Here is a 25,234-nt window from a genome sequence, read left to right as displayed (position 1 = left end):
AGCTTGGACCCTCCCCGGCTCAGACACCGTCACCGCATGGAGCGTTCGGAGCCCTGGGGGCCGCCCGGAAGAGGTGAGGCCCCTCCCTTGACCCCAGGGCACCCGGATGCAGCTCCAGCTGCCACACCCCTTCCTCTGTGCTCCTCCTGCGCCCGCAGCCCCGGGAGCACGTGGCAGGGATGACCGGGCAGGGCCCACTGTGTGTCCCATGCCTGTCATGTCCACTCTGCACGTCCCCTGTGATACATAGCCCAGCCTGAGACTCAGGAGGGTGCAGCCGCGGCCCCCCAGCCTGTGCCCTCTCCTCTTCGTCCCCAGGGTCCTGCAGGCTCTGCAGTACAGAGCCCCGATGCACAGCCTATACCCGGGCCACAGGGCCCCCCGGGCCCCCCAGGGCCACCGGGGAAGGACGGTGCTCCCGGAAAGGATGGTGAGCCGGTGAGTCTGTCTTCCCTGGGTTGGGCCAGGGGGAGGGGCTTGGACAGGAGGGGGAGGTGGGCCTAAGGCGGCCGAGCAGCCGTCCCCGATGGAGACCTTGGGGTGGCCCTGACCTGAGGCTGCTTCCTCTCTCCTCGGGAGACAGAGGGCAGTCAGCAAGGCAGGGGGGGAGATCAGGGAGGTGAGGGGTGGTCAGCAAGGGGGGGTGGTCAGGGAGGAGGGGTGGTCAGCAAGTCAGGGGGCAATTAGGGAGTCAGGGGGCGGTCAGGGAGGGGGGCAGTTAGCGAGGCCGGGGGCGGTCAGGTCGGAAGGCTGGTTAGCAAGGTGGGGGCAGTCAGGGAAGAGGGTGGCCGGGGGTGGCCAGCGAGGCCCCGCAGGACCAGCCCGCGGTGCACTGGGAGGGAGGCTCTCCACACTCACACGCCACCGTTCGGGGGGCCTGGAGTGCAGCTCCGTTTCCGTGTTCAGATCAGGGTGGGGACGGGGTATAATTCTCTGTCACTAACGGTTCTCCTGCACGTTCCAGGGCGATCCTGGTGAAGACGGGAAACCTGTAAGTTCACTTTTCTTTCACAGCCAGGTCCCATCTGTGACATTTGTGTGAGACCCTCGGGCTTCTTTACCCCGTGGCACTCTGTAAACTCAGTGCCAATGCACTTAGCTTTGAATGCAACTTCACTTTGGTTGAGAAAATAGAAGTCTAACTGTTGATAGAAAAATACTAAGTTATGCGTACGTATTGAGAAGTTTAGGCTAACTACCAGGAAAAAAAAAGGAAAGGGAAGAAATAAAAGGTGTAGCTTCCAGATTCTTAGAGGGAAAAACACATAACAAAGAAATAGGAAGTGTGTTTGTGGGTTGGGGAGGGGTGCAGCCTGTAGCTGGGCGGGGGGTGGGGGAGCAGGGTCCATGCAGACCAACCAGCAGTCACAACAGATGGGAGCTTCTATCTTGAAAACTATGGATTTTTAAAAATCAACAAATGCTATTTCCCAGAAGCATGGTAACACAGCGCGAGAAAGTTGCCAACTGAGATATGGGACATGACGCCCCGACAAGTGGTCATGGGGGCAGGCCGCTGACTAACCGCACACCCCTCTTGAAAACATTCGAGGGGGCAGAAAGGGATATTTCCTACTGACCCCAGACAGTCCCTACTTAACCTGGTGGTGGAGTCACTTGCGGGAATACCGGTGGCTCCTGAGGAAATCAGCCGGTGCTCGGCCGGGCAGGGCCTGGGGCGTCTGGGACCCAAAGGACTCCAGGGACAGCTTGCTCTGGGCAAACGCATGGGAATCTGTAATCTGACGGGCCCCACAGTGAACGTGGATGTTCCAGCACACAGAAGCCTCCTGCGCCCACCAGGGGCAAATGTGCAGGCACTCTGTCCACAGCACCCAATGCAGGCACACGAGTGTATGGGACAGGTACACACACACGTACGGGGCAGGCACACACGTACGGGGCAGGTACACACACGTACAGGACAGGCACACACACACACATGTACGGGGCAGGCACAGGCATATATGGGGCAGAGCGCCAGTGTCTGGTGAGGATATCCATGGGAAGTCGCAGGTCACATTTGTGTAGAAAGGTCCACGTGGCCCCTCAGGTCAGATCCCCAGTGGGCAGCGTCTGCCTTGAGTCCTGCACGGATGCCCTCTGTCAACCCCTCGATGACTTGGCTGTCTGCCCCGGCCATGTGTCTTGGGCGGGACAGGTGGCGACAGCACAGAGGGGCCTTCTCCCTGACCGAGATGATGGTCTTTGTCTTCCAGGGTGACCCTGGGCCACAGGGCTTCCCCGGGACCCCAGGAGACATGGGCCCCAAGGGCGAGAAGGTGAGAGTCTCAGCTGTCTGGGTCTCCGTTCGTGTGTGTTACGCTCTCAAGCCCTGACCGCAGTGAGGGCCGTACGCCCTGATGCAACTGGTGTCTTACATCCCCAGGGGGACCCTGGAGTCGGGCCAAGAGGACCCCCAGGACCCCAAGGGCCTCCGGGGCCACCAGGACCCTCCTTCAGACACGACAGGCTGGTAAGTCCCGGCCACAGCCTCTTCCAGCAGGGGGGCCGCCTGCTGCCCCGGGAGGGACCCTCCACACCTCGCTTGGCTTCCTGACGCCTCCTTCTTTGGACCCAGACCGGCCTTCCGGGAGGGTGTCCAGGCCCGGGAGTCAGCCCTGTCTGCTGGGCCACAGGGTGTTGGGGCCGCAGGGCTGTCCTCCTGCCCGGCTCTGCCTCCTTTTGTTCAGCGGGCGCATCCACTACCTGCTCACGGCTTCTCGCCGTAAACCTCCCAGCTGTGGGCTGTGGGCAGTGCTCGAGATGAGCATCCTGCCGGGTCGAGCCCCCACCCCGCTGGCCTCGGGCGAGGGGAGGGCCAGGTGGAAGGACCTGGGCCCCCAGTGACATGTCCGTGGGCTCCTTCCCTCAGACCTTCATTGACATGGAGGGGTCCGGGTTCGGCGGTGACCTGGAGAGTCTCCGAGTGAGTGTCCTGGGCATGTGGACCCTGTGGTGGTGGTGGTGGTGGTGGTGCCCAAGTGGGGGTGGGGGTCAGGGCCGTCCCTCGGCGGGTGCCGCGTGCCACAACCATCCTGCGTTTCTCTGTATCCAGGGCCCGAGAGGCTTCCCCGGCCCCCCGGGGCCCCCCGGCGTCCCAGGCCTGCCCGGAGAGCCAGGCCGCTTTGGGATGAACAGCTCCGACGTCCCAGGCCCCGCAGGCCTTCCTGGAGTGCCTGGGCGGGACGGGGCCCCCGGGCTTCCTGGCACCCCGGTAAGGCCTGCCTCCTGCCCCTCCCTGCCCTTGACCCCCTCCGGGCTTGGCCTGGGATGGGGGGTGAACTCCAGTCCCCACCCATACCCCCCCTGCCCAGATCATCGCAGGGAGGCGGCTCCTGGCTCTGGGCCCCTGGCGGGGAGGAGCCTGAGTGGCCGACCCACCGGGTGATGCCTGCAGCGTCATTCAGCTCCGGGACTCCGGCGGGTCAGTGGACCTCCCAGAGTCTGTCTCCAGGAGCGGGCCCTGCCTGCAGGCCCGGGGGCCGTGAGGAGCCCGCGTCTGGGACTCACCACTCGTGGGGTGCTCAGAGCCCTGCCACCCCCACTCCCGATGCCGGGGGGGGGGGGGCCTGCGGCCTGGAGGTTCCCACACGTGTCGCTATCAGAGTTGCGCCACGTGAACCGGGTGCACGGAACGTGTTCGCCGGACGACGCGCTCCGGAGGTCCAATCCGCACGCTCGTGGCGTCGTCCCGTGGATGGCGCCCGGCTCTGTTCGAGTGACCAGCCCCTCACTCACGGTCTGGGGGCCCTTCTCGTCCTCCCCTATTCGATCAACTCAACGAAAAGGGAACAAATGTAGAAACCGAGCAGAGCCGCTGCACCCCATAGCCCGTGTGCAGGCTCTCCTGTGAGCCGTCAGGGGAGACACTCGGCGTCCTCGACCCTGGGGAAGCGTGCACACCCGGATAATCATCCGCTGCCCCGTGAATCTTTTTCAGCGGCTGAATTCCATCTGGCCCCACACTCTGCTTTTTTCTCCCCCAGGGACCTCCAGGTCCTCCAGGAAGAGACGGGGGACCAGGAAAGACTGGCCAGAAAGGCAGCCCTGTAAGTCACTTCCCCGGAAGTCTGTGCGGGCCTGACCCGGTGCCACGTGCCGGCCGGAGGGCGATGGGTGTGGGGGTGCGGCCGGGCGGCCTTCCGCACGAGAAGTGCCACAAAGGTGGCCACGGGGAGGCAGGTGGCCCTGTCATCCCGTGCACGGCCACCATCCACCGTCAGCCTAAGTCATCAGGGTCTGAGAGCCTGGGGCCTGGGGCGTCCGGAGTTCGCTGAGAAGCGTGTAAAAATTCGGGACTCTGTGATCAGTGTTTCTGATGACAGCTGGACTAGGTGTTTGGGGTCGTGGGGACACTTCGCTTGATTTGGAAACTGCATCCCAAACTTTCATTCTGGTTACAACCGGGGCCCGTGGCTCCACGTCGTTTATGGTGAATGAACCAGGAGGGGTTTTGAGGCCGTCCTCCGTGGGATACTTTCCGTGAGAGCCAGGCTGCTCGGGGCTGCGGAGGAGGTGCGTTTTCCGTGAACCCCGGGTGCTCAGGGCCTCTCGCTGGGGAAGCAGCCGAGCCAGAGGGGCTCTCGTGGGGGTGCCGGCCACTCCCAGCCCCCCGGGAGCCTCTGTCCAGGTCTGACACAGGGCGGTGGCGGGAGCAGCCCACGCCGTGCCAGGGCCAGGAGACACTCAGGGTTTCAGACGCGTGTCTTCCGGGAGTGGCACACGGGATCCCGGCGGCCCAGACACGCGCGAGGAAAGCCAGGCTTTGATCGGCGTGACTGGCAAAGCAGCGGCCTCTCGGGTCAGGACAGAATGAGCACAGGTGTGTGCTCTCCTCTTGCTGGCTGCACGCGGTCTGGTTCAGCGACTGTTCTCTCTCCCCTGCAGGGCCAAGCGGGCGCCCCGGGACCTAAGGTACAGACGAGATGCCCAGACGCCCTGGAGGCACCTGGGGCGGGGCGGGCTGGGCCACGGTCAAGGGAGCCGGTGTCCACTGTGGGAGCCGCCCCGGGGAGGCGTCCCCTTGGTCCGGCCAGGGTTCCCACCCAGTTCTGGCCGCTGCGGAATGACACCTGGTGTTTGGAAACAAGCTCCCGGTGAAAACTTGTCGGATAAAGCGTGGAGTGGTGGGGGCTTCATGGGGAGGGACTGGGCTGCTGGGGGCTGGGGTGCTGCTGGGGCCCCGTGGGATCCCATGAGGAAGCGGGTCCAGGGAGGCCCCTTCTCAGCTGCACCGGGTGGGCGGGCGCTCACCGGAAACTTCCCGGGAAGTCAAGGGGCTGGTCCCCAGGGGAAGTGCCCGCTGGTGGGCCGGGGCTGCGCTGGGCAAACCCCACGGGGCGGAAGGGAGGACCAGGATGAGGACGGGATCGGGACACAGGTCATACGGATTCTGAGGGATGGGGTGGGGTTCAGAGAGGAGCGTGTGCATAGGAGCACACATGCACATATGCACACGCACACATATGCATATGCACACGTGCATGTACACATACCCACACATATGCATATGCACACACGCACGTGCATGCACGCATACACGCACGTGCATACGTGAGTGGACACACGCACACATCATGCACACCTGCATGTGCACACACGTATGCACATGTGCATATGCACACACATGCACATGCATACACGAGCATGCACGTGCACACACATGCGCATGCACACATCATGCACACATGCACGCGCACACACACGCATGAGCATGGGGGCACTGAGGGCCTCTGGGAGGCCTGAAATGAGGGGCTACAACTGCAGGAAAATTCAGCATTGAAGCTGAGGTCAGACCTGCTGTGGAAATGAGACCCCGAGTGGGAAACTGGCTATTGAGACTCAACTTTAAAACCGTCAGGAGCTGGCCTGAGGGGTCCAGATGCTACAGCCTGGTTGTAAACTGAGTAGGAAACTGGGAAAAAATAAATACAAAAGATCAGCCCCGATGGAGTTTTCTAGGCACAAATATTTACGTAGAAGCCTTTCAAAGATTGACCATTAGATGAGTTGTTTAAATATAATAAAAAGGCACTAGTATTAAAACCCAGAAAGTAAAATATAAGATTCTATTAAAATGAGCACGTGGATAAAGTGGGTGACAACAAGTCAAAACTGCTGACTATCTGTTAAATAGACCGTAAAGGGGTTAACACCAGCCTCAGGGGCAGCTCACGGAGGGCCGGGGCCCAACCCCCGTAGGACAGCATCCGATGTCTATGGGAAGCGGTGAGGGGACCCCAGCCCACTCGAGGGGCCGGAGGAGGCAGTGGAACTGGCCGGGGAGGCCCCCTGGGGAGAGGCCGTGGTCGGCGCTGCCCGGGGCCTTCCGGTGGGCTTGCGTGCGTGGGTAACACGCCCTGCTGTGGGCCAGGGGCGCCTGTGCCCCTGACAGGAGACTGTGGTCGCTCCATTTGCAGGTGAGGTTAGGTGGTCTTGGGTGGGGCCGGGCCAGGTGGTGATCCCGGCCTCGGGCTGAGCCTGCACAGAGCCCAGCCCTCTGCCTGGGGGCCTCCCTGTGTCAAGTCCCCACCTCCCTGCCCTGCTCACAAGCTGGCATCCAGGACCCTCGGGCCTCCTCAGTCTGTGGGTCTCCCTCGGTAGTGCCATTTTTAAAGTGGATAAAACCGTTTCCTAGAGTCAGAGGAAAAACAGGGGCTATTGGGTTTGCTTTGTGCAATGCCGTTTGTCTCCGGTTTCCAGATTTGCAAAAAGCACATAGGGAAAGCAGGTGGGCACGGCATGCAGTGGCTGTCTCGGGGTTTAGTGGACACCCTGGTGGCCGAAAGCAGTGACTTCTGTCTCTCCACCTGTGCAGGGAAGCAAGGGGGACCCTGGCCCCACTGGCGCTCCTGGGGAGACTGGCTTGGCAGGAGCCCCCGGACCAGCTGGACCACCAGGGCCCCCCGGACCCCCTGGGCCTCCAGGACCAGGACTTGCCGCGGGGTTTGTGAGTACTGGCTGCTCCCGTCCCCCAGAAAGCCGAGTCTGCAGCCCCGTGCCCCCCCTGGGCAACCCCCACGGGCAGGCACTCTCCCCGGCCCCGTGTCTGAGCCCCACCTGGACGGTGCCACAAGGTGGAACCGGGGGCAGTGGGGGAGCAGCCACCCAGTTGCACAGGTGGTCATGCCAGGGCCCCTGTCCTGTGCGTGCTGGGGAAAGACTGCTCCAAGCAACACCGTGAGACAGCCAGGCCCCCGGCTGGTGCTCGGGCCAAAAATAAAATCCCCTAAACTCAGAGGAGGGCTGAACGGGGCGCCCCCCCCCCCCCAGCAGGGTCCCTGCAACCCGGCAGACGCTTCTTATGCCAGGACCAAGAATGGCCGCTTCCAGGCGACCTCAGCCCTTGGAACCCGCCCTGCTTAGCTGTGGCTGAGTCTCCCCCTCAGGCCAGCGGCTGGCCTCCGGGAGGGATCTCTTCCCGTAAGACACGCAGACCCAACTGTCCCCCTCGTGTGCTGCCCGCAGGAGGACATGGACGGCTCTGGGGGACCCTTCTGGTCAACTGCTCACGGAGCCAGCGGGCCACAGGTACTGCCCTTGCCGGCTTGATCCGCTCTCGGGGGGAGGTGCACGCGGGGCAGGGGATGCCCCTGGGACCAGCCCGCCGGTGGGGACCAGCAAGGCTGCTGATGCCTGGGCACTGTCCACCCTGGAGGCCTTCTGGAAGGGAGTGGACCGCCCATGTGGGGAAGCGCCGTTGGTGGTCCGGTAGATGGACGTGGGGCAGAATGAGCCCTAAAAGATGGATCTTTCTGGAAAACAGCAGTGCTTGAGTTCTCGTTACGGCTCTAACTGGGGCAAGCGATAAACTTTGGCCCTAAGTGCGATTGTAACTAAACAAAGATGGGTGCCTTCCTGTGAAATCCCCCCTCGTTCTGCTGTTAACGTCGGCACCAGTTGGGCCTGGGTTTGGCTGAAGCAGCCGACACCCCCGCAAGCCCTGGACTTGGGCCAGACGCGGGGGACACGTCCCGGGGTGGGGCGCTGCCTCTGCCATGGCCGGCGGATGCCCAGGGGACCCTCCTGCCAGCGCCCGCCGCGGCCCCAGACCCTCAGCCTGGTGAGAGTGAGCAGCGGGGACAGGTTTCTATTCTGGGCAGCGTTAGTGAGAATTTTCTCTTGGGCAGAAACTATTTCCCTGAGCAGCTAGAGTGGCTTTGCCGGTTTAATTTCGTGCTTTTCCTTTTACGTGTTAAAAAATCCTAGCCTTTGGCCACATCGGGTAGCTGCCTGGGCACCAGAGAGGACCCGGTGGGAGGTGGCAGCGAGGTCCCGGGCCCGGGGTCCTGTCCCCGCTTGTAGGGCCCTGGACCCGGGTACACAGATCCAGTGCCCCTCGACCCCTGGAGGAATCAGCAGGGCTGTTCCGTGACTTCGGAGGTGACGGAGACCCCCGGGGGTCGCAGCAAAGCTGAGCCAGCCGGTGCCCTGTACGGGCCAGAGGGCAGCATTCTGTCTGCTCGGACGCAGGCTTCAGTTACACAAGATGCAGATTCGGGTTGTGGAGGCACCGGCACGCCTGCCCTCGCGTCTGGTCTGTGTGCTGCTTGAGGGGTAAAGGTGGTGCCGAGGACAGACCCCTGCTCCTGGGCTGCCCAGGGGGGTCCTGGCTCCTGTAGGAGGAAGACCTTCCCTTCGGGGGCTCAGGCTCTGTTCCTTCTCTGCCCCACAGGGACCACCAGGCCTGCCGGGGGTCAAGGTCAGTGAGCGCACCCCCCCCCCCCCACTAGGAGTTACCGTTTCAGCGGGGCCTGGGGGTAGCAGGAGTTCACGGCGGGAGATCGGAGAAACACGGGGAAACAGTCAGGCACCACCCACCCCGAGCTTCCGTGTTGGGGGGCACTCCTCCCATCCTTCTAAAGCCGCAGGGTCCCCGGCTTCATGCGTCTGAAGGGGGCTTGCCAACCCGGGGGTACGGAGGAACCTGCCCCCGCCACGCCTCCCAGGCTCTGGGGCGGCGGGGGGTGGGGCGCCCCGGGACTCCCCCCACCTCCCTGCTTGGCTCTGCTGCCCCACCCTGTCCCTGGAGGACACCAGCCCCCACCCCTCCCCATGGGTGGCCAGGCTGGGAGGGCACGCCGCGCTCCCCACAGACACACGGGTTCAAGGGCGCACAGGGCCCACCAGGCGATGTGTTATGGTCCTGTGATGAACGTTCCTTTTAGAGTGTTCTGCTTTGATTTAGAACTTTGGGTTGTGGTAGGAGATTGTATTTTAGAAAGACACACTCACTTCCTTAAAACGAAGTCGTCTGGTGGGGTGCTCCTTGGAGCAAACTGATGGGGCAGCTTCCAGAACAGTCTAGGCTGCACGTGTTAGCTGCCTGCACAGCTGGCCCGGTGTCCCTGGGACCCTCCGCTCTGGGCTGGCCCTGGAGGAGGAGGAGGCAGCATGGACGCCACCACTGTGGGGGCAGACTGCCACACTCGTGCTCACAGAGCCCCTTCACCCGCTCTAGGGGGACCCTGGAATAGCCGGACCACCAGGCGCCAAGGTAAGAAAGAGCCTTTTCTCGGGGTCAGAGAATCTGTGATCTTGACCCGTCCCAGTCGGGAGCAGGCAGGGGCCCCCTCAGCCGCACGGCCCCGGTCCCCTGGAACCATGGTAACTCGGGGGGAGGTCCGCGTGCAGTGACTTCCAAGGCCAGGCCCAGGCTCACTCTCCCTCTGGTTCTTCCTGGTGCCGTCTGGGCTCGGCCTCCACTCCTCAGACTGCAAGACGTGCCTGTCCTGAGGACACCCACCCCCAGGACACCTGCCCGCCGCCCCAGGTCACAGGACAGGCTTCCTCCTGGCTCCAGGGTGGAAACCTTGGGAACCACAGGAGTCTGTCCAACCATAGTCCCCTCCCCCTCTGCCCCTTGAGGCTCCTAAGGAGGCTGGAGGCCGACTGGGCCAAGTTGCTGCCAGGGGCGTGAGCTGGTGACCCACAGAAGCCCCGGCCTGCTCACCTCCCCGGACGCCAGGCTTTGCTGGGCGGTGGGATGACGCTCGTCTCCTCCTGTGTCGGGTGCAGGGAGAAGTCGGAGCCGATGGACCTCCCGGGTTTCCCGGCCTCCCTGGCAGAGAGGGCACAGCCGGAGCCCAGGTGCACGACCACTAGGAACGCTTGGGGTGGGGGAGCGGACCACCCGAGCGGCTGATGACGCTGACACCTCGGTGTGGTCTCGGGGTCCTGACCAGTGCTCTGTACCCCACAGGGCTCAGAGACCCCGGCTCCGTGGGCCGTGGGTCCAGGCTGCCCGCCGGGCTTCCTGCCTGGCTCAGCCCCCTTTCCCAGGAAGAACTCTCTACGTCTCCATTCAGAGCCGCTGCTGGTGGTGGGGTCTCCAGGAAGGGGGCTCAGGCTCTGTTTGAGATGAACTGTTTCCATCTTTGCAGGGACCCAAAGGAGAAAAAGGGACCCAGGGAGAGAAAGTGAGTGGGGCTCGGAGTCTGCGGGCCGGGCACGTGCGTGGCCAAGCCTTGAGGGGTGCTGGCTCGGAGCCTGCCCTGCCGGGAGGTGGGGCCCTCAGCACTGCCGTCCCCAGCCCAGGCGCCTCCTCACACCCTCTGGGCGCCAGGAACCCCTTCCAAGCCCTGGGTGGGCCTGGGGTCCCTTCCAGGGCCGCCCGGACAATCTGGAGGCCCCCGCAAGCCATCTGAGAGTCAGACACCGGCTTTCTCTTCCAGGGTGACCCAGGGAGGGATGGAGTGGGGCAGCCTGGCCTCCCCGGACCCCCCGGGCCCCCAGGACCTGTCGTCTACGTGTCGGAGCAGGACGTAAGAACACTGCGTGGGTGGGCAGGCGCTGTGCCCGGCCCTCCCCCTGGCACTGGCCACGGCGGGTGCCAGCCCGGTCCCTGACCCCACGTCGGCTCCCCCCCACCTCGGGTGCCCCCTAAAGACTCCAGGGTTTCCACTTGGTTCTATTCTGGACCAGCGATGGTGTCTCATTATGGTGAGACTTTTAAATTATTTGAATGAGAAAAAAGTTATGGGAGTGGGTGACTGGAGAGAAATGGAAATTCTATAGCAGAAAATCTAAATGGAGCAAGGCCTCTCCCACTGAGACCCTCGTGTCCTCAGCCTCTGAGCTGCCCATCAGAACCCCCTGGGTTCCCAGATGCCGGCAGTCCGCTCTGGCCCCGGGGTCTCTGGAAGCTTCTCCAGTGCCTGATCTGAGGGACCTGAGGCCAAAGCCAGGACGGCGAGTGAAAGCAGTTTTTCTTGGGCATTAGTTGCTGTGCTGTTTCCTTGGGCCCGTGAGGCGAGCTGGGCTTTAACTCTAACGTGTTTTCCCTTCCTCCTCCGGCCTGTGTTTCCGCCGGCCCGTGGACAGAGAGCGGTGGCAGGCGTGCCGGGACCCGAGGTATGTGCACGCCGTCCCAGGGGGGAGCCACAGCCGGCTCCACGCCCGCCCCGAGCTGACCTGGCCCCTCTCTTCCGCAGGGCCGGCCGGGGTACGCGGGCTTTCCTGTAAGTCGCCCCTCGGCCCTCCTCGCACCGACCCCGAGCCCCTGGTGAGCCCAGTGCCGGAGGGTGCCTGCAGAGCCGAGGAACCTTCAGGCTCCTGCGCAGAAGCCCCCGGGGACCAGGGCGGGGTCTCGGGGTGTGGGTCAGGACGAGGAGGCAGGTGTGCCCAGGCGGCCGCGGTGGGACAGGGTCCCTCGCGTGGCCCTCATTCCTGTCTCCTCACAGGGACCGGCCGGGCCAAAGGGAGATCTGGGCTCCAAAGGCCAGCGGGGCCCCCCGGGACCCAAGGTGAGAGGCTCAGGCACCATCGGCTCTGTGACCCTGGGGGGGGCGATGGGGACACGAGAGCCCTGACCGAGTCTGATGCCGGTTCTCTTCACGGTCACCTCACTGTGACCCATGGAGGCCCTGCGGAGACCACCCCACGGCAGAGCCCAGGGAGGGGAGGACCCCGCTCACCATGCACCTGCTCCGGGGTTGGTGTTCATGCCCCGAGTTGGGGCTTTACTGTGGGAGTCGAGGGCCCTCCCTTCCCCAGAGCCGGCCTCATGCCGTCACCCCCGCTGTTCCAGGGCGAGAAGGGCGAGCCGGGCCCAGTCTTCAGCCCCGATGGCGGCACGCTGGGCCCTGCCCAGAAAGGAGCCAAGGTGAGCCCGGTGCCTGGGATTGCTCACCTTTGTCCAGGCCGGGGGCTGGGCGGGGGGGGTGGGTGGGGGGGTCCTGAGAGGGCTCTGGAAACTTCTGTAGCCTGGGCCCCTCGCCCTTCCCTGTCTGTCCCTCTCTCAGTGCCGCACTGGGAGGGTCAGAGCCCGTACGCCTGGCTTGGCCACCACCCAGCCGGCCCCTGGTTATCCCCTGCCCGTCAGCTGAGCCCGCCCTGCCGAGGGGCTGGGGGCTCTGGAGGAGGGGGACTCGGCAGGGGCCTCACCTGCAGACACCCCTCCCTGAGGCTGCAGCTGCCCCTCTGCCTCCGGGTGCTGCCACCGTGGAGGGGTCCCGGCCCTCCTCCCTCAGCCCCCACCCCCAGACAGGCCCTGAGAGGGTGCGGGGAGGACTTGGACCCAGATTCAGTGGCCGTGGGGGACAGGCCCGGAGGGGCCCTGAAAAGTCTCCCAGGGTTGTCTGGGATGGGCAGTGGGACCTTGGATCTCAGGGCCCAGAGAACTCAGGCCGGCCCCGAGGTCGGGGGGGCCCCCACGGCAGGCCTCGTCCGTGCTCCCTGGGGACAAAAACCCCCATCTAGAGCATGCTCCCTCTGCCGTTTCCTTCCGTCCCTGGCGCGGTCGGAGCCCCTCGGGCACTGCCCCGCCGGCCATCTGACGGCGCCTTCTGGTTTCCTGTTCAGGGAGAGCCCGGCTTCCGAGGACCGCCGGTGAGTAGGCGCACGCCTCCCACCGCGAACACGCGTGCGCGGTGTGACAGAACACGAGGTGCCGTGACGGCCTGGCGCTGAGCGGGCGTGGTGGCCCGAGCGTACATCCCGGTGCGCTTGGCGAACACGGAGGCAGGTGTCGGGCGGGAGGCCACCGCAGGCGCCGGCCTCTGCTCTCCTGAAAGGCGCTTCTCCTTCCTGCAGGGTCCATATGGACGGCCGGGGCACAAAGGGGAGATTGGCTTCCCTGGGCGGCCGGTAAGGACCCAGGATCTCGTTCGGGCCTGGCCCCTGGGGGCCTATAGGGGCCCGCAGACCACAGTTCCTCCCCCTGCCCTGCCCCCAGGGACCACCCCGCCTGGGGACGGCTTCTCCAGGACAAAGCCTAGGGCTGCCCAGCCCGTTTGTGGGCGGCTCGGGCCAGAGGGGCTGGCGCCCTAGGAGGCCCTGGGCGGGGACCGAGAGCTGGCCAGCTCCGGCAGTGACCGCCCCTGTGCCCCGCCCCAGGGTCGCCCCGGGATGAACGGACTGAAAGGCGAGAAAGGGGAGCCAGGACATGCCAGCGTCGGCTTTGGTGTGAGGGTGAGTGTCCCCCAAGGGGCGGACGGCGCGGCTGGGACGCCCAGGGGCGTGGAGGGCCCTGCGCCGTGACCACACCGGGCCGGTCCTCTGGCACGAGGACCCCACACATGTGCGCGCACACTCCAGCTGAGCTGCGGGGACAGGGGCCCCGAGTGGCTCTTCTGGAAGGGCACGGCCGCGTGGGTCCCGGGCGTGACCCCTGCCCCCGGTGGGGCCCCTCACTCAGCACCACAGCCTGACTCTCGGCGCCTCACCGGCTTCTGAGCAGGGTTTATGTTGGTAGCCTGGGTGTTTTTATCCGTTTCTCCCTAAGAGGGGGCCTCCAGACACGGGACCTGCTCCCGATCCCGCGGCCGGGCACCCAGCCAGCTGCCAGGTGCACTCGGTGACTTTGCTCCCACGGCCCGGGCCGGGGTGTGGGGTCCCGAGGCCAGCGTGTCAGACGGTCCCCACTTTTCTGCTTTTGCCATCACTGCTGGTTCTTCATCGTGGCTCCTTCCTCCCGTGGCCTAAATGTGGCTGCTGCCTCGTGAAAAATCAAGAGGCAGGAGGTGACATCTCGCGGCGATCTGAAGTAGTGACACAAAGTCGGGTCGCGGGCCTCGACAAGCAAGCCAGGCACCGGGATCCTTTCCGCACTTCTGACCTAAGGGCGGACGGCGAGTCAGTTCTGACCTAAGGGCGCATGTGTGCCCCGCGGAGTCTGCTGGGACAGGGCTCCGCCTCCAGCGGCTCCTCTGGGGGCCCGACACCCCACCTCTGTGCTGCCTCCAGTCCCTCTGTCCTTGGCCTCAGTGGGGCACTGCAAGGAGGTGACCGCAGGGCAGGCGGGGCCGGGTCCTGAGGTTCGCACGACCTCACTGGGCGTGGTCTCACTCCTGACACAGCGTGAGTTACACAGGCTGGTGCTTTGTCCAGTAGGCAGGTCACTGCCAGAATGAGTGCTTTGCACCCCGCCTGGGTGGCTGTCTCTTCTCTTTCTGTGAATAAGTAAATGAAAGTTCACACATGGGCTCAGCCTGCTGGCCTCTGGGCCTCCTGGGGCTCTGCATTGAATGTGGAAATACACAGATGAGCTCCCAGACTCTGCGTTAGTCTCCGTGCTCCCCGCCAGTCCTGTCGCCCTCTCCACGTCCCCCAGGCACGTTCTGAAAGGGGCAGCTGTGCTTGGGGGCCCCACAGCCACAACCAAACTGGATGCTTCCTGATTATATGCTGTCACACACGTTCAGTTTTCTGATTTTAGTGAGATATTTAGTGAAATATTCCCCCTCACATCTGCTGCCCTGGTCACATCCACGGCCTGGCTGTGAACGTGACTGACCTCGTGTTCTGTCCTCCCCATGCAGGGCCCACCCGGTCCCCCGGGGCCTCCAGGACCCCCAGGCCCTCCCGGGACTCCCGTCTATGACAGCAACGTAAGTCCCCACTCCCCTCCTCACAGGCCCTATCCACCAGCCACCCCCTGGAGGGGTCAGCCTCTCCCAGGGAGGGGACACCCCAATTTCTGGCAGGGGGCTGGCCAGTACTCCATTAGAAAACAAACCCCACCTGGGGAAGTGAGGGCTCTCTGCATCTGGGAGCCGGAACCTCGAGCCGTGTGGTCCTGGGGGGCAGACACCCCTGTTTTACAAGGTTCAGCCACATGAAGTGACTCCGAAGGGGCAGGTCATATCACGATCAGGGCTCTTGATTCCAAACCCCCGTCTCCTCCCCCTCCCCCTCCCCATGCTCCTACGGGGGACCGGTGTCTGTGTGGCCTCACAGAGGGCTGGGGCTCCGGGCTCAGAGACCGCTGGGGGGGGTGCTGCCCTCAATCCGCAGAGCCCCTCGCCTCACCGGCCAGCTTCTTTGCAGGCCTTCATGGAGTCTGGCCGCCCTGGACCTCCAGGATTGCCAGGTGAGGGCCCCTGGGGCCTCGCGGTGGCTGGGGCGGTGGCTTCTCTTGGGGATGCTGGATGCCGCAGGACTTCGTCCTGTGAGCCTGGGCTCCAGGGGAAGCAGGAATGCCTCATCGGCCCATGTCCCCTGCTCCAGAGTGATCACAGGCCCCTCTCGGGGCCTCCCGGGTCGTCCCAGCTCAGCCGTCCTGGCAGCCTCACGGGGGACAGCCCCGGATACTGAGTAGACACCCACTTGCGTGCGGAATTTAGATCTGCCCCCCTGCCCTGGGCCTGCTCTGTCAGCCCACGCCCACCCCGCGGGAGTGGCGTGGCCTCCAGGGGCAGCCCCTTGGGTGGGACCCCCGAGTGCTTCTGCTCAACAAAAGCTCTTGCTCTGAAGGCTCCCAAACTCGTGTGGTGCTCCTCCCCCGTCCAGGCTAGTGCACGCAGCACTCACAAGGGCTGGGGGTGAGCGGGGCACAGGGGCATGGCCCAAGGGCCCTGTCACAGCTCAATGATGGGCACTCCTGGGTCTCTGTCCCTCCAGGGTACCAGGGGCCTCCTGGACCGAAGGGTGACAAAGGAGAAGTGGGCCCACCAGGACCACCAGGTGAGTGTGCTCCAGGCGGCCCTGGGCTGGGGTGGGTCCCCGGCACTGTCCTCTGTGGTTACCCGTGCCCTCCTGGAGGAAGGACACCCCTTCCAGGCGTATGGGGACCGACGGCACCTGTGGCGGTTTGATCCCTAGTTGGCCCAAAGCCTCAGGGCCCAGGGCTTCAAGGACAGCGGGGCTGAAGGGCGGAGCTGGGCCCCGGCACCCTCCCCTCCCACTGGCTGCGTGGAGTCCTCCCTTGGCCCGATTGCCCCGGGGCTGAAGTCTTAGCACCTCACAGGTTCCTTCCGAGGGACGGTGGGACGGCTCTGCCAAATTCTTCCACTGCTGAATGAAATAGAAGAAAACGACAGGGTGGCTGTTGGGGGCTAGCAGGACAGAAGCCCAGAGGGCCGGGGCGCCCAGCCCCAGGCAGTGACAACTAAAGGGTGGCCGACCGGGGCCCCCCCAGTGAGGGGCTGCAGCCCAGAGCAAGGGCGGGGTCAGAGACAGGCCGCCGGGCGGGGCTGAGACCCAGGGTTTTCCCTGAGGACCGCTAGAGGCAGAAGCCGCTCCCTGAGGAAGGTGAGCTCACCGAGGGCCTACGATTTAGGCTGAGCAGGTGAACAAAATGGCCAGAACGGACCGGAATGCAGGCAGGAGAGCAGAGGTGAGACAGGCCCCCAGGAGAGCCCGCCAGGGTGGGAGCTTGAATCACGACAGTGCTCCAGCAAAGGGAAGGTGGGGGTGAGTGCAGGGAGCCGGGACCCTGGAAAGAACCCGGTTCCGTTCTGGGATGGAGGGGCGCGGCCACTGGACCCGAGGAGGCCGCGTGAGTTTCGGCAGACGAGACCGGGAGGGGAGCGAGAGAGGTCTGCGTGGAGGCCGCGGGCCGGGGCAGGGGCAGGGGCGCCGGCGGGAGAGCACCTGGAGGCGTCACGGCGAAGGGTTTTCTGAGGCCGAAGGAGCCCTTCGCTCCACCGACCAACAGGACCTCACTCCTCCGCACGGAAGACAGACGCCAGAGAAGAGGCCTCAGGACGACGTAAAGATGGCCTGTGTGCGTCAGCGGAAACCCCCTTCCGAGCGAGGCCATCGGAGGACCCGCCCTGATGGGACGGGACAGATGGCAAGGGCCCTTCGAGAAGGAGGCGATGCTGGAGGGGAGACCCCCAGGAGCGAACCGCTGCCCTCGTTCAGCGTGGTCGAAGCGGGACATACCTCGCCGCTTCCGGGGGTGGAGCCAACGACGGGCCAGGACCACGCAACTAAGCATGCCCGGCGAGGATGGCACCAAAATTACGGGACCCTGAAGACGACACGAAAGGAGAGAAAAGGGAGCACAGAGCAGATGGAACCAGGCACATTTAACGTGGTTGGTTCAAACTGACATCTGTCCGTAAGCGCACTGAACGGGAACCCACTGAATACTCCGTTAAAGGTAAACGTCGGCAGTTGGATAAAAACAAAACCATATGCTGCTTACGAGGGACACTGCAAATGTGAGGACAGACACACACACAAGCTGAATGCGGGACGGGCAGGCAAACCAAGCCCGTGTGTGTGCACCTGTGTCTGAATGTGCCCCTGCGTGTGCTCCCGTGTGCATGTGTCCGCATCTATGAACGGACCTGTGTGTGCACCTGTGTGTGTGAATGTGCACCTGTGTGTGTGCGTGCCCCTGTGTGCGCGTGTGCGCATCTGTGAGTGCACCTGTGTGCTTGTGTGCTCATGTGCACCTGTATGTGTGAGCGTGCCCGTGTTCTTGTGTGTGCACGTGTGAGTGCACCTGTGCACATACATGTACCTATGTATATGTGTGCCTTTGTGTGCCTGTGTATCTGTGAAGGCACCTGTGTGTGTGTGCACCTGCATGCATCTGTGAATGTACCTGTGTGTGTGCACATGTGCACCTGTGTGTGAATGTGCACCTTTGCATGGGTGTGTGTCTACATGCGTCTGTGAATGTACCTGTGTGTGTGTGTGTGTGTACGTGTACACAAATATCTGTTTGTGTGTGAGAAATCAGACGAGTGTACCTTGAGGCAGGAAACATTGCCAGAAACTCGAAAAAAAAGAGTCCATTATGAAAAAGGAGTAAACCCACCAGAAAAATACAGCAATTCCAAATCCTGTGCCTCTAACAACATAGCTTCAAGACGTAAAGAGCAGCAACCGACAGAAGGACGACACAGATCCGTCCTCGTGGGGGTACGGCCAGCTCTCAGGAAGTGACGGCACCAGCACACAAAGAACAGCTCAGGCAGGAGACGGAGTTCCCGACCTGGCCCTGGGGCCCTGGGGCCCTGGGGCCCTGGCAGCAACACGGGGACCCTGTCTTCACCACACGGGCCCTCGCCTGGCAGAAAGTGAGCAGGAAGCCAGCGTCACAGACACGCCTGGAAGATGACCCCAGAGCAGTGCACTTCCCTTCCAGATAAGGAGGAACCGCTCACAGCCGGCAGGTGGAAGGTGGTGAGGCCCCGGCCGAGTCCGTGGCCGCAGCGGCCCCGCGGCAGCAGGACGCCCCCAGATGGGGGCCACGCACCCATCGGCCGGCCCAGCTGGGCCCCAGGCCACGGGTCCTGTTAACCGTTCAGGAACTCACAACCTCAAGCGGGACACGTTTCTCAGCACTCAGCTCGGGAAGTCAGAAAACAAATAGCAAATTTACCTTTAACAAAAGAGATGGGCACTGAGGAGGGCACTGTTTGGGATGAGCACTGGGTTGTACAGAAGCGATGAGTCACGGGGATCTACCCCCAAAACCAGGAGCGCACTGTGCACACTGTATGTTAGTCAACTTGACAAGAAATTATGTTAAAAAATAAAGTAAAATTAACATAGAAAAGCAAAGAAAAGGGAAGAAATGGTACAGCTCAGAGCTGAGTGAACAACCATTTGCAAGTCAAGGTAGTTTTTGGAAAGACCGCTAATCCTGGCACGCCCCTGCAGGACCGAGAAAGGAGGGAGCCCTGCGAGCGAGCGAGCGAGCGAGGGGCAAAGGGCTGCTCCGCCTCCACCCTCGCTAGGGCTGCAGGGTGGCTGGTGCTCAGGGTGGTGGCCGCTGCCCCGGGAGGGTGGGGAGGGTTGCGAAGGAAGAAGTACCTGCCATTTGTACAGACGGGTTTGGGAACATCAACCACCCAAAAGAACATACCGTTGCAATTAATAGGTAGACTTACCAAGGTCACAGGGGCGATTCACAAAAATCAACTGGTAATAAGCAAAAAGAAATTCTAAAAAGGTGCCATTACAAAAGGAGGTCAGACCTGTGGCCGCCAGAGGCAGGCGGGCGTCACGGGGAACCGTCCGAGCCGCCAGACGCGTCCTGGAACTCCCATCGCGAGGTGACGCACGTCTTCCTGTGTCCTCACCAGTGAGGCCACGGGTGTGAACCAGCCTTACTGTCCGGTCCTGCTGCTGCACCCCTAAAACATTCCGGGGCCGCCATTAACAAAAGTGTAACAAAACTGCAGGGGGCCCCCCAGAAACAGACGTTCTCGGAGGCAACGAAGGCAGCTGTAGGTGGGGGGCATGGCGCTGCCGAGACACTCACCTTGGCGCCCCATCTCTCCTACAGGGCAGTTCCCGCTCGACCTCCTCCAGCTGGAGGCTGAAATGAAGGTGGGTGTCACCCGCGTCCCCGTCGCCTGTCCCACCCTGGCTGGGTTCCTTGGGGGCTCAGAAGGTGGCGAGACAAGTCCTGTCCCGCAGGGCGTGCCGGACCTCCTGGGCTCCAGAAGCTTCCGGCTGCCTCACCCTGCCCACTCGGGGCTTCCGGGGGTCGGCCTGCCCCTCCCAGGTCAGCAGCGGGAGCCGGGCTGTCTCAGACCGGCGTTTCCATCCACAGGGGGAGAAGGGTGATAGAGGAGACCCGGGGCAGAAGGGCGAACGGGGTGAGCCCGGGGGTGGCGGATTCTTCGGCTCCAGTGTGCCCGGCCCCCCCGGCCCGCCAGGCTACCCTGGGATTCCGGTAAGTCTGGACTCCTGGCTGCCTGCAGGCCCGAGCCAGAGCCCGTGTCCCCAACGTCCTGGGCCAGGTCCAGCCCAGCTGTGGATGCCTGCAAGGCCCAAAAGGTTGCCCCCACTCCTGGCAGGGGGGGGCACGGGGCAGGCCTGGTGGGTCACGGCCTGGGCCCGCCCCCAGCCAGCCGGGAGAATGGGGGGCATAGGGGCCCTCACCCAGCCCTCCCTCAGGGAGACCATCTGCCCTAAAAGATTCCAGGGGGCACAGGCCCCAGCTTCTGCCTGAGGGATGGAGGGGGAACGAGGGCCTTCGGGGGACCGAACCTCTGTCCAGGGTGTGCTCTGGTCCGTGTTCTGGGATCCCTTCCCAGCACAGAGCACACCGTGTGGGAGGCCAGGTTTCCCCGGCCATCGTGGGGGCAGGCAGCGGGCTCCCCGCAGGGCCTCTGCCACATGTTCTGTTGTCTCCCCTAGGGTCCCAAGGGAGAGAGCATTCGGGGCCAGCCAGGCCCACCTGGACCTCAGGGGCCCCCTGGCATCGGCCATGAGGGGCGTCAGGGGCCTCCTGGCCCCCCCGGCCCCCCCGGGCCCCCAGGGCCCCCTTCCTTCCCCGGCCCTTACAGGCAGAGTAAGTCAAGCAGGGGCGGGTACCTGGTCTCCGGCCTCGTCCAGCCAGGGCCATGCGTTCCCATCTCTGGCTCTTCTCTTGCAGCGATCAGTGTTCCCGGCCCCCCAGGCCCACCTGGGCCCCCCGGACCCCCTGGAACCATGGGCACCTCCTCAGGGGTAAGGGTCCCCGTGTTCCTTACCGGTCAGATGCTTGCTGCCCAGTCGCCTGCCCGGCCACCCTCTCCTCTGCAGACCTGTGGGTGGCCTGCTCCGGAGGGTCCCAGCACCGGGCCTGGCCCTGCCCCGTGCACAGATGCACAGCAGCCGAGATGTGGTTTGCAAAGCAGAAAACGGGGAGCCTGGGGGTGGCCGTGGGACTCGGGCGGGCAGGGGAGGACAAGGGAGGACAGCCATTAAGAAGGGTCCCCAGCAGGGCTCACCGGGCACGTGGGCACTTGGCATCCAGCCCTCCCATAGGGTGGCCTCACCGTCCTGGTGCCACAGAGCATTCTCAGGGAACAGCCTGATCGAGAAAGGAACACACTTAAGCCTTCAGGACTGTCCCTCATCCGGAAGTGTCCTCCCCCCACCCCCCATGAGCCCAGACGCTGCCTGTGTGCGAGGGCACCCACTGGGTCGGGCTTCCAGCAGGTAAGGATCTGGGCCACGTACCAGACCATGCTGGACAAGGTGCCGGAGGTTCCGGAGGGCTGGCTCATCTTTGTGGCTGAGACAGAGGAGCTGTACGTCCGGGTCCGGAATGGGTTCCGGAAGGTCCTGGTGAGTTACCTGCACGGGGAAGGGGCGGGAGACCTTCTCGAGCTTGCTTGGGGTTCAGGAGAGCACGTGGGGGGGAAGGGGGCCCCCCACAGCGAGCCTGAGCCTTGGTCTCGGTTGTCCTGTGGGGTGAGCGCCTCATGCAGTGACCGTGCTCCCTCCTCACGTTTCTTTATTTTTTAACTCGGGGCCTTCCGAGCAGTTTGGGGTTTACGGAGAAGTGACTCCCACTTCTTACAGCCGATGCACGTGAGGTGCTGTGCGCCCGCTGATGGCACAGGCACCAGGATGTAGCCGTGCCAGCTTCCGCTGGGGCGGGGCGGGGGTGCCAGGCGTCAGGGTTGCTGGGGTGACCCCTGCGTTTTCTTTCAGCTGGAGGCGCGGACACCCCTCCCACGTGGGACGGTAAGGACGCAGCCGAGTTCAGGGCTTGGAGCCCGGGGGACGTCTGGCCGGGGCTCCACGGTGGCAGGCCGAGCACGGCCTCGCGTCCCCGGCACGCCTGGGGCTCTGGGGGCTGGGCGTGGGAGGTGGTGTGCAGACCACGAGGCCGCCTCCCTTCGGGCCACGCTGCCCACCCCTCTCCTCTCTCGGGGCCCGGGGGATGGAGGAGCCCACATACTTAGGTTTTCCACTGCTGCGGCTCTTCTAAGCCAGGACTTCTTAAAGGGCCCGGGACCGAGGCTGCGTTAGGTAGTGTGTGTCCTGGGCTCCTGGCGAGTCCGCCCGCTCACGGAGCCCAGGGAGTCCTCCCTCGCTCGTTCCTTCCTTCCTTCCTTCGGCGTAGTGTCGGGCCAGGCGCTGTTTTAAAATTTTTTTTTTTTTTCAACGTTTATTTATTTTTGGGACAGAGAGAGACAGAGCATGAACGGGGGAGGGGCAGAGAGAGAGGGAGACACAGAATCAGAAACAGGCTCCAGGCTCTGAGCCATCAGCCCAGAGCCTGACGCGGGGCTCGAACTCCCGGACCGCGAGATCGTGACCTGTCTGAAGTCGGACGCTTAACCGACTGCGCCACCCAGGCGCCCCCAGGCGCTGTTTTAGACAGGGAGGGACACACGAGGCCCCTGCCTCGCGGAGCTCGCGGGCTGGGGGAAAGGTGGCAAAGATGACAGACGATAGACAACCTGTTTTATCGTCTTAGCAGGAAAAGGTGCCTAGTCACAGAGCACATGGGGTGTCAGAGGCACTGGGTGCTGGGGGAGGACAGTTGGGAAGGGGGGGTCGGTGCAGATCACCTGAGGCGGGCACACGGGGCATAAGGAGCGGAGAACTTGGGTGTCTGGGTGGCAGTGAGGGGGGCTGGAAGGTCAGGGAATGTGGTCCTGAGCGGAGCGGGGTGCCCGAGCGCAGGGCCAGCCACCCACTTTGCACGTCAGGCCGGCAGGGTGCCCCCTCCAGCTTACGAGAGCACAAGCCGCAGGTGCAGGAGGAGAGAGCCGCCCGGACAGGAGGGCAGAGCCCCCGCCCACGGCGCCTCTGCCTCTGCGTCTGCAGGACAACGAGGTGGCCGCCCTACAGCCCCCGCTGGTGCAGCTGCACGAAGGCAACCCGTACCCCCGGCGGGAGCTCACCCACTCCACGGCGCGGCCCTGGCGGGCGGATGACATCCTGGCCGGCCCCCCGCGCCTGCCGGACCCCCGGCCCTACCCTGGCGCCCCCCACCACGGCCCCTACCTGCACGTCCAGCCGGCTCGCCCCACCGGCGGGCCCGCCCGCACCCACACCCACCAGGACTTCCAGCCCGTGGTGAGTGGCCCACCAGCCCCTCGGCTCCCGCGGACTCCCAGGGCTGCCGGGATGGGAGGGCGCTCTGGGCCTTCGAGAAGCGGGAGAGCCCGAGGAGCCGGGCAGGGGTGGGGGCCTGACGGCGGCCACTCTGGCCCCCCTGGCCCCCAGCCCACCGCGGTCCCTGCTGCCCTAGGCCGAGGGGCTGGGCTGGTCCTCTTGGGGCCCCCGGGGCCGGTCACGCGGGCTCTCTGTGCACGCTCAGCCCCTCGGCCGGCCAGGGGCTGGTGGCTGACCCCCGCGGCCCCTCCACAGCTCCACCTGGTCGCACTCAACAGCCCCCAGCCGGGCGGCATGCGCGGCATCCGGGGCGCGGACTTCCAGTGCTTTCAGCAGGCACGCGCCGTGGGGCTGGCGGGCACTTTCCGCGCCTTCCTGTCCTCGCGGCTGCAGGACCTCTACAGCATCGTGCGCCGCGCTGACCGCACGGGCGTGCCCATCGTCAACCTCCGGGTGCGTGAGGGCTCCCGCGTGGGGCAAGGGGCGGGGGTCCGGCGGGGTCCCCAACCCCCCACAGCCACCCCATCTCACGGGGCGCCTTCAGGGGCAGGAGGCAGGGCCGGGCCCTCGCACGCAGCCACCTCCGAGCCCGGGCTGGGAACCGTCTCTGGGGCGGTCCCCATGCCTCTCTCCCACCGCCGAGTGCTTCCTGGGAGCTGGGGAGCACCAGCGTGCCTCGGGGCCAGAGGCAGTGGCCTCACCGCAGACCTGGGGGTGGAGGCCCCGCGGCAGGGCGTCCCTGGGGCGGGAGTAAGTCCTGCGACACCGCCCTCCCCCAGGACGAGGTGCTGTTTCCCAGCTGGGAGGCCTTGTTCTCCGGCTCCGAGGGCCAGCTGAAGCCCGGGGCCCGCGTCTTCTCTTTCGACGGCAGAGACGTCCTGCAGCATCCTGCCTGGTAGGCTCCCCAGCAGAGGCCACAGGGGGTGTGTTCTGGGAGGTGGAGCCCCCAGGGACGGCCCCACAGGCAGCCGCACCTTGGGCCTTGGGGCCTTTGGGAAACGCCCTCCCCCGCCCAGAGTGGTCCAGATCCCGGGGGTCAGGGCTCGGGCCTGCGGCTGATGGCTGCTGCCTCCCGCAGGCCTCAGAAGAGCGTGTGGCACGGCTCGGACCCCAGCGGGCGCCGTCTGACCGACAGCTACTGCGAGACGTGGCGGACAGAGGACGCGGCGGCGGCTGGCCAGGCCTCCTCGCTGCTGGCGGGCAGGCTGCTGGCGCAGAAAGCCGCGAGCTGCCGCAACGCCTTCATCGTGCTCTGCATCGAGAACAGCTTCATGACCTCCTCCTCCAAGTAGGGGCTCTGCCAGCTCAGACGGGCAGATGGACAGTCAGACGGCCAGGCCGGGAGGCCAGCAGCAGGGGAGCAGGGAAGCCGCCCTTAAGGAGGGTCTGCCCCTGCCCGCCCCCAGGGTGGGACCTGGCTGGCACTCTCCTGTATGGTTCTGTGGTTCACGTTTCATGTAACCCCCAAGAAATAAAAGGAAACCAAAGAGTGTATTTTTTAAAAAGTTTAAAACAAAACCTGGTGCCCAGACTTTCTCTTGCCCCTCCCCACCTCGCACAAGGCCCTGCCCCCTTCCTCTTTGACCCCAATCAGAACAGGAGGGAGACCCCCCCCCCCACCTCTGAGGCAAAGGAACATACTGACTTGGGGAGGTGTGCGTGCCGGAGGGCCTGGCAGGGGCCAGGTGGGGTTAGGGTTAGGGTTAGCTCAGGCCAAGGGCACAGCGTGGGGCCATTTCTCCTTGGCCTCCCGCAGCCACCCCCGGGCTAGAGCCAGCCCCAAACTCAGGGGCCACTGCTGCCCCCAGGCTATGGCCTTTACCCCAACACCACCTTGTGCTGGTGGCTGGGAGCCAGCCTGCACACGGGGCAGGTGCGTCTTCAGTTCTGTCCCACACCGGCTTCCCTCGTGGAGCTCAATCCAGCCAAGGCCCTGCAGGGAGATTTTTAATCTCTACCCCCAGCGTGGGGCTCAAACTCACAACCCTGACATCAAGAGCTCTACTGACTGAGCCAGCCAGACGCCCCCAACCCAGGGATGGCAGTGTCCTGTCCCCGGGCCCCACGCAGGTCCAAAACTCCTTTGCTGAGGCAAGGATTCCCAGAGGCTTCCCTAGCCTTGCCCAGGAGCACATCCCGGAACCCAACTGGGCCCAAACCTACTCCCACTCCCAGGGGCCCGGCCAGAACTCCTGCCTGCTGA

The 25,234-nt window shown here is 64.4% G+C and overlaps 1 protein-coding gene and 2 long non-coding RNA genes across 9 annotated transcripts in view; 1 reads left to right on the top strand and 2 right to left on the bottom strand.

The window, feature by feature from the left end:
• Positions 1-24,525, top strand: part of COL18A1 (collagen type XVIII alpha 1 chain) — a 91,090-nt gene extending 66,565 nt beyond the window's left edge. For 3 of the 6 annotated variants that reach the window (XM_043593413.1, XM_043593411.1, XM_043593409.1), the window contains 36 exons: positions 3-73; positions 319-438; positions 965-991; positions 2,220-2,282; positions 2,390-2,476; positions 2,876-2,929; positions 3,059-3,217; positions 3,990-4,052; positions 4,891-4,917; positions 6,821-6,952; positions 7,471-7,533; positions 8,678-8,704; positions 9,464-9,499; positions 10,021-10,092; positions 10,386-10,421; positions 10,677-10,766; positions 11,326-11,355; positions 11,436-11,462; positions 11,685-11,747; positions 12,032-12,106; positions 12,805-12,831; positions 13,036-13,089; positions 13,339-13,413; positions 14,763-14,831; positions 15,271-15,313; positions 15,844-15,906; positions 19,472-19,515; positions 19,742-19,864; positions 20,332-20,485; positions 20,570-20,643; positions 21,118-21,246; positions 21,616-21,648; positions 22,741-22,992; positions 23,287-23,484; positions 23,811-23,926; positions 24,110-24,525. In XM_043593413.1, the coding sequence (XP_043449348.1) occupies positions 3-73; positions 319-438; positions 965-991; positions 2,220-2,282; positions 2,390-2,476; positions 2,876-2,929; positions 3,059-3,217; positions 3,990-4,052; positions 4,891-4,917; positions 6,821-6,952; positions 7,471-7,533; positions 8,678-8,704; positions 9,464-9,499; positions 10,021-10,092; positions 10,386-10,421; positions 10,677-10,766; positions 11,326-11,355; positions 11,436-11,462; positions 11,685-11,747; positions 12,032-12,106; positions 12,805-12,831; positions 13,036-13,089; positions 13,339-13,413; positions 14,763-14,831; positions 15,271-15,313; positions 15,844-15,906; positions 19,472-19,515; positions 19,742-19,864; positions 20,332-20,485; positions 20,570-20,643; positions 21,118-21,246; positions 21,616-21,648; positions 22,741-22,992; positions 23,287-23,484; positions 23,811-23,926; positions 24,110-24,323 (2,990 nt within the window). In that variant the 3' untranslated portion in view covers positions 24,324-24,525. Of the gene's footprint in view, positions 1-2; positions 74-318; positions 439-964; positions 992-2,219; positions 2,283-2,389; positions 2,477-2,875; positions 2,930-3,058; positions 3,218-3,989; positions 4,053-4,890; positions 4,918-6,820; positions 6,953-7,470; positions 7,534-8,677; positions 8,705-9,463; positions 9,500-10,020; positions 10,093-10,385; positions 10,422-10,676; positions 10,767-11,325; positions 11,356-11,435; positions 11,463-11,684; positions 11,748-12,031; positions 12,107-12,804; positions 12,832-13,035; positions 13,090-13,338; positions 13,414-14,762; positions 14,832-15,270; positions 15,314-15,843; positions 15,907-19,471; positions 19,516-19,741; positions 19,865-20,331; positions 20,486-20,569; positions 20,644-21,114; positions 21,247-21,615; positions 21,649-22,740; positions 22,993-23,286; positions 23,485-23,810; positions 23,927-24,109 lie in introns of all 6 variants that reach the window. The other 3 variants (XM_043593412.1, XM_043593410.1, XM_043593408.1) reach the window with 1 other exon arrangement.
• On the bottom strand, positions 9,200-12,038 carry LOC122491079. Its single transcript, XR_006299276.1, has 3 exons — positions 11,919-12,038; positions 9,956-10,377; positions 9,200-9,376 (listed from the first exon to the last, which is right to left on the bottom strand). It is a non-coding gene; the product is annotated as an uncharacterized LOC122491079 (long non-coding RNA).
• On the bottom strand, positions 13,654-19,742 carry LOC122491078. Of its 2 annotated transcripts, none has more exons than XR_006299274.1 (4): positions 19,448-19,742; positions 16,816-19,319; positions 15,253-16,236; positions 13,654-15,019 (listed from the first exon to the last, which is right to left on the bottom strand). It is a non-coding gene; the product is annotated as an uncharacterized LOC122491078 (long non-coding RNA). The 2 variants fall into 2 exon arrangements; XR_006299275.1 differs by having other exon boundaries at positions 13,654-14,393.
• Positions 24,526-25,234: the final 709 nt, after the last annotated feature.

This window comes from Prionailurus bengalensis, chromosome C2 (assembly GCF_016509475.1).
Source record: "Prionailurus bengalensis isolate Pbe53 chromosome C2, Fcat_Pben_1.1_paternal_pri, whole genome shotgun sequence".
In the NCBI taxonomy this organism is placed as follows: domain Eukaryota; kingdom Metazoa; phylum Chordata; class Mammalia; order Carnivora; family Felidae; genus Prionailurus; species Prionailurus bengalensis.
Note: the sequence above shows the minus strand (reverse complement) of the source record. Positions and strands in the feature narration are given on the sequence as shown.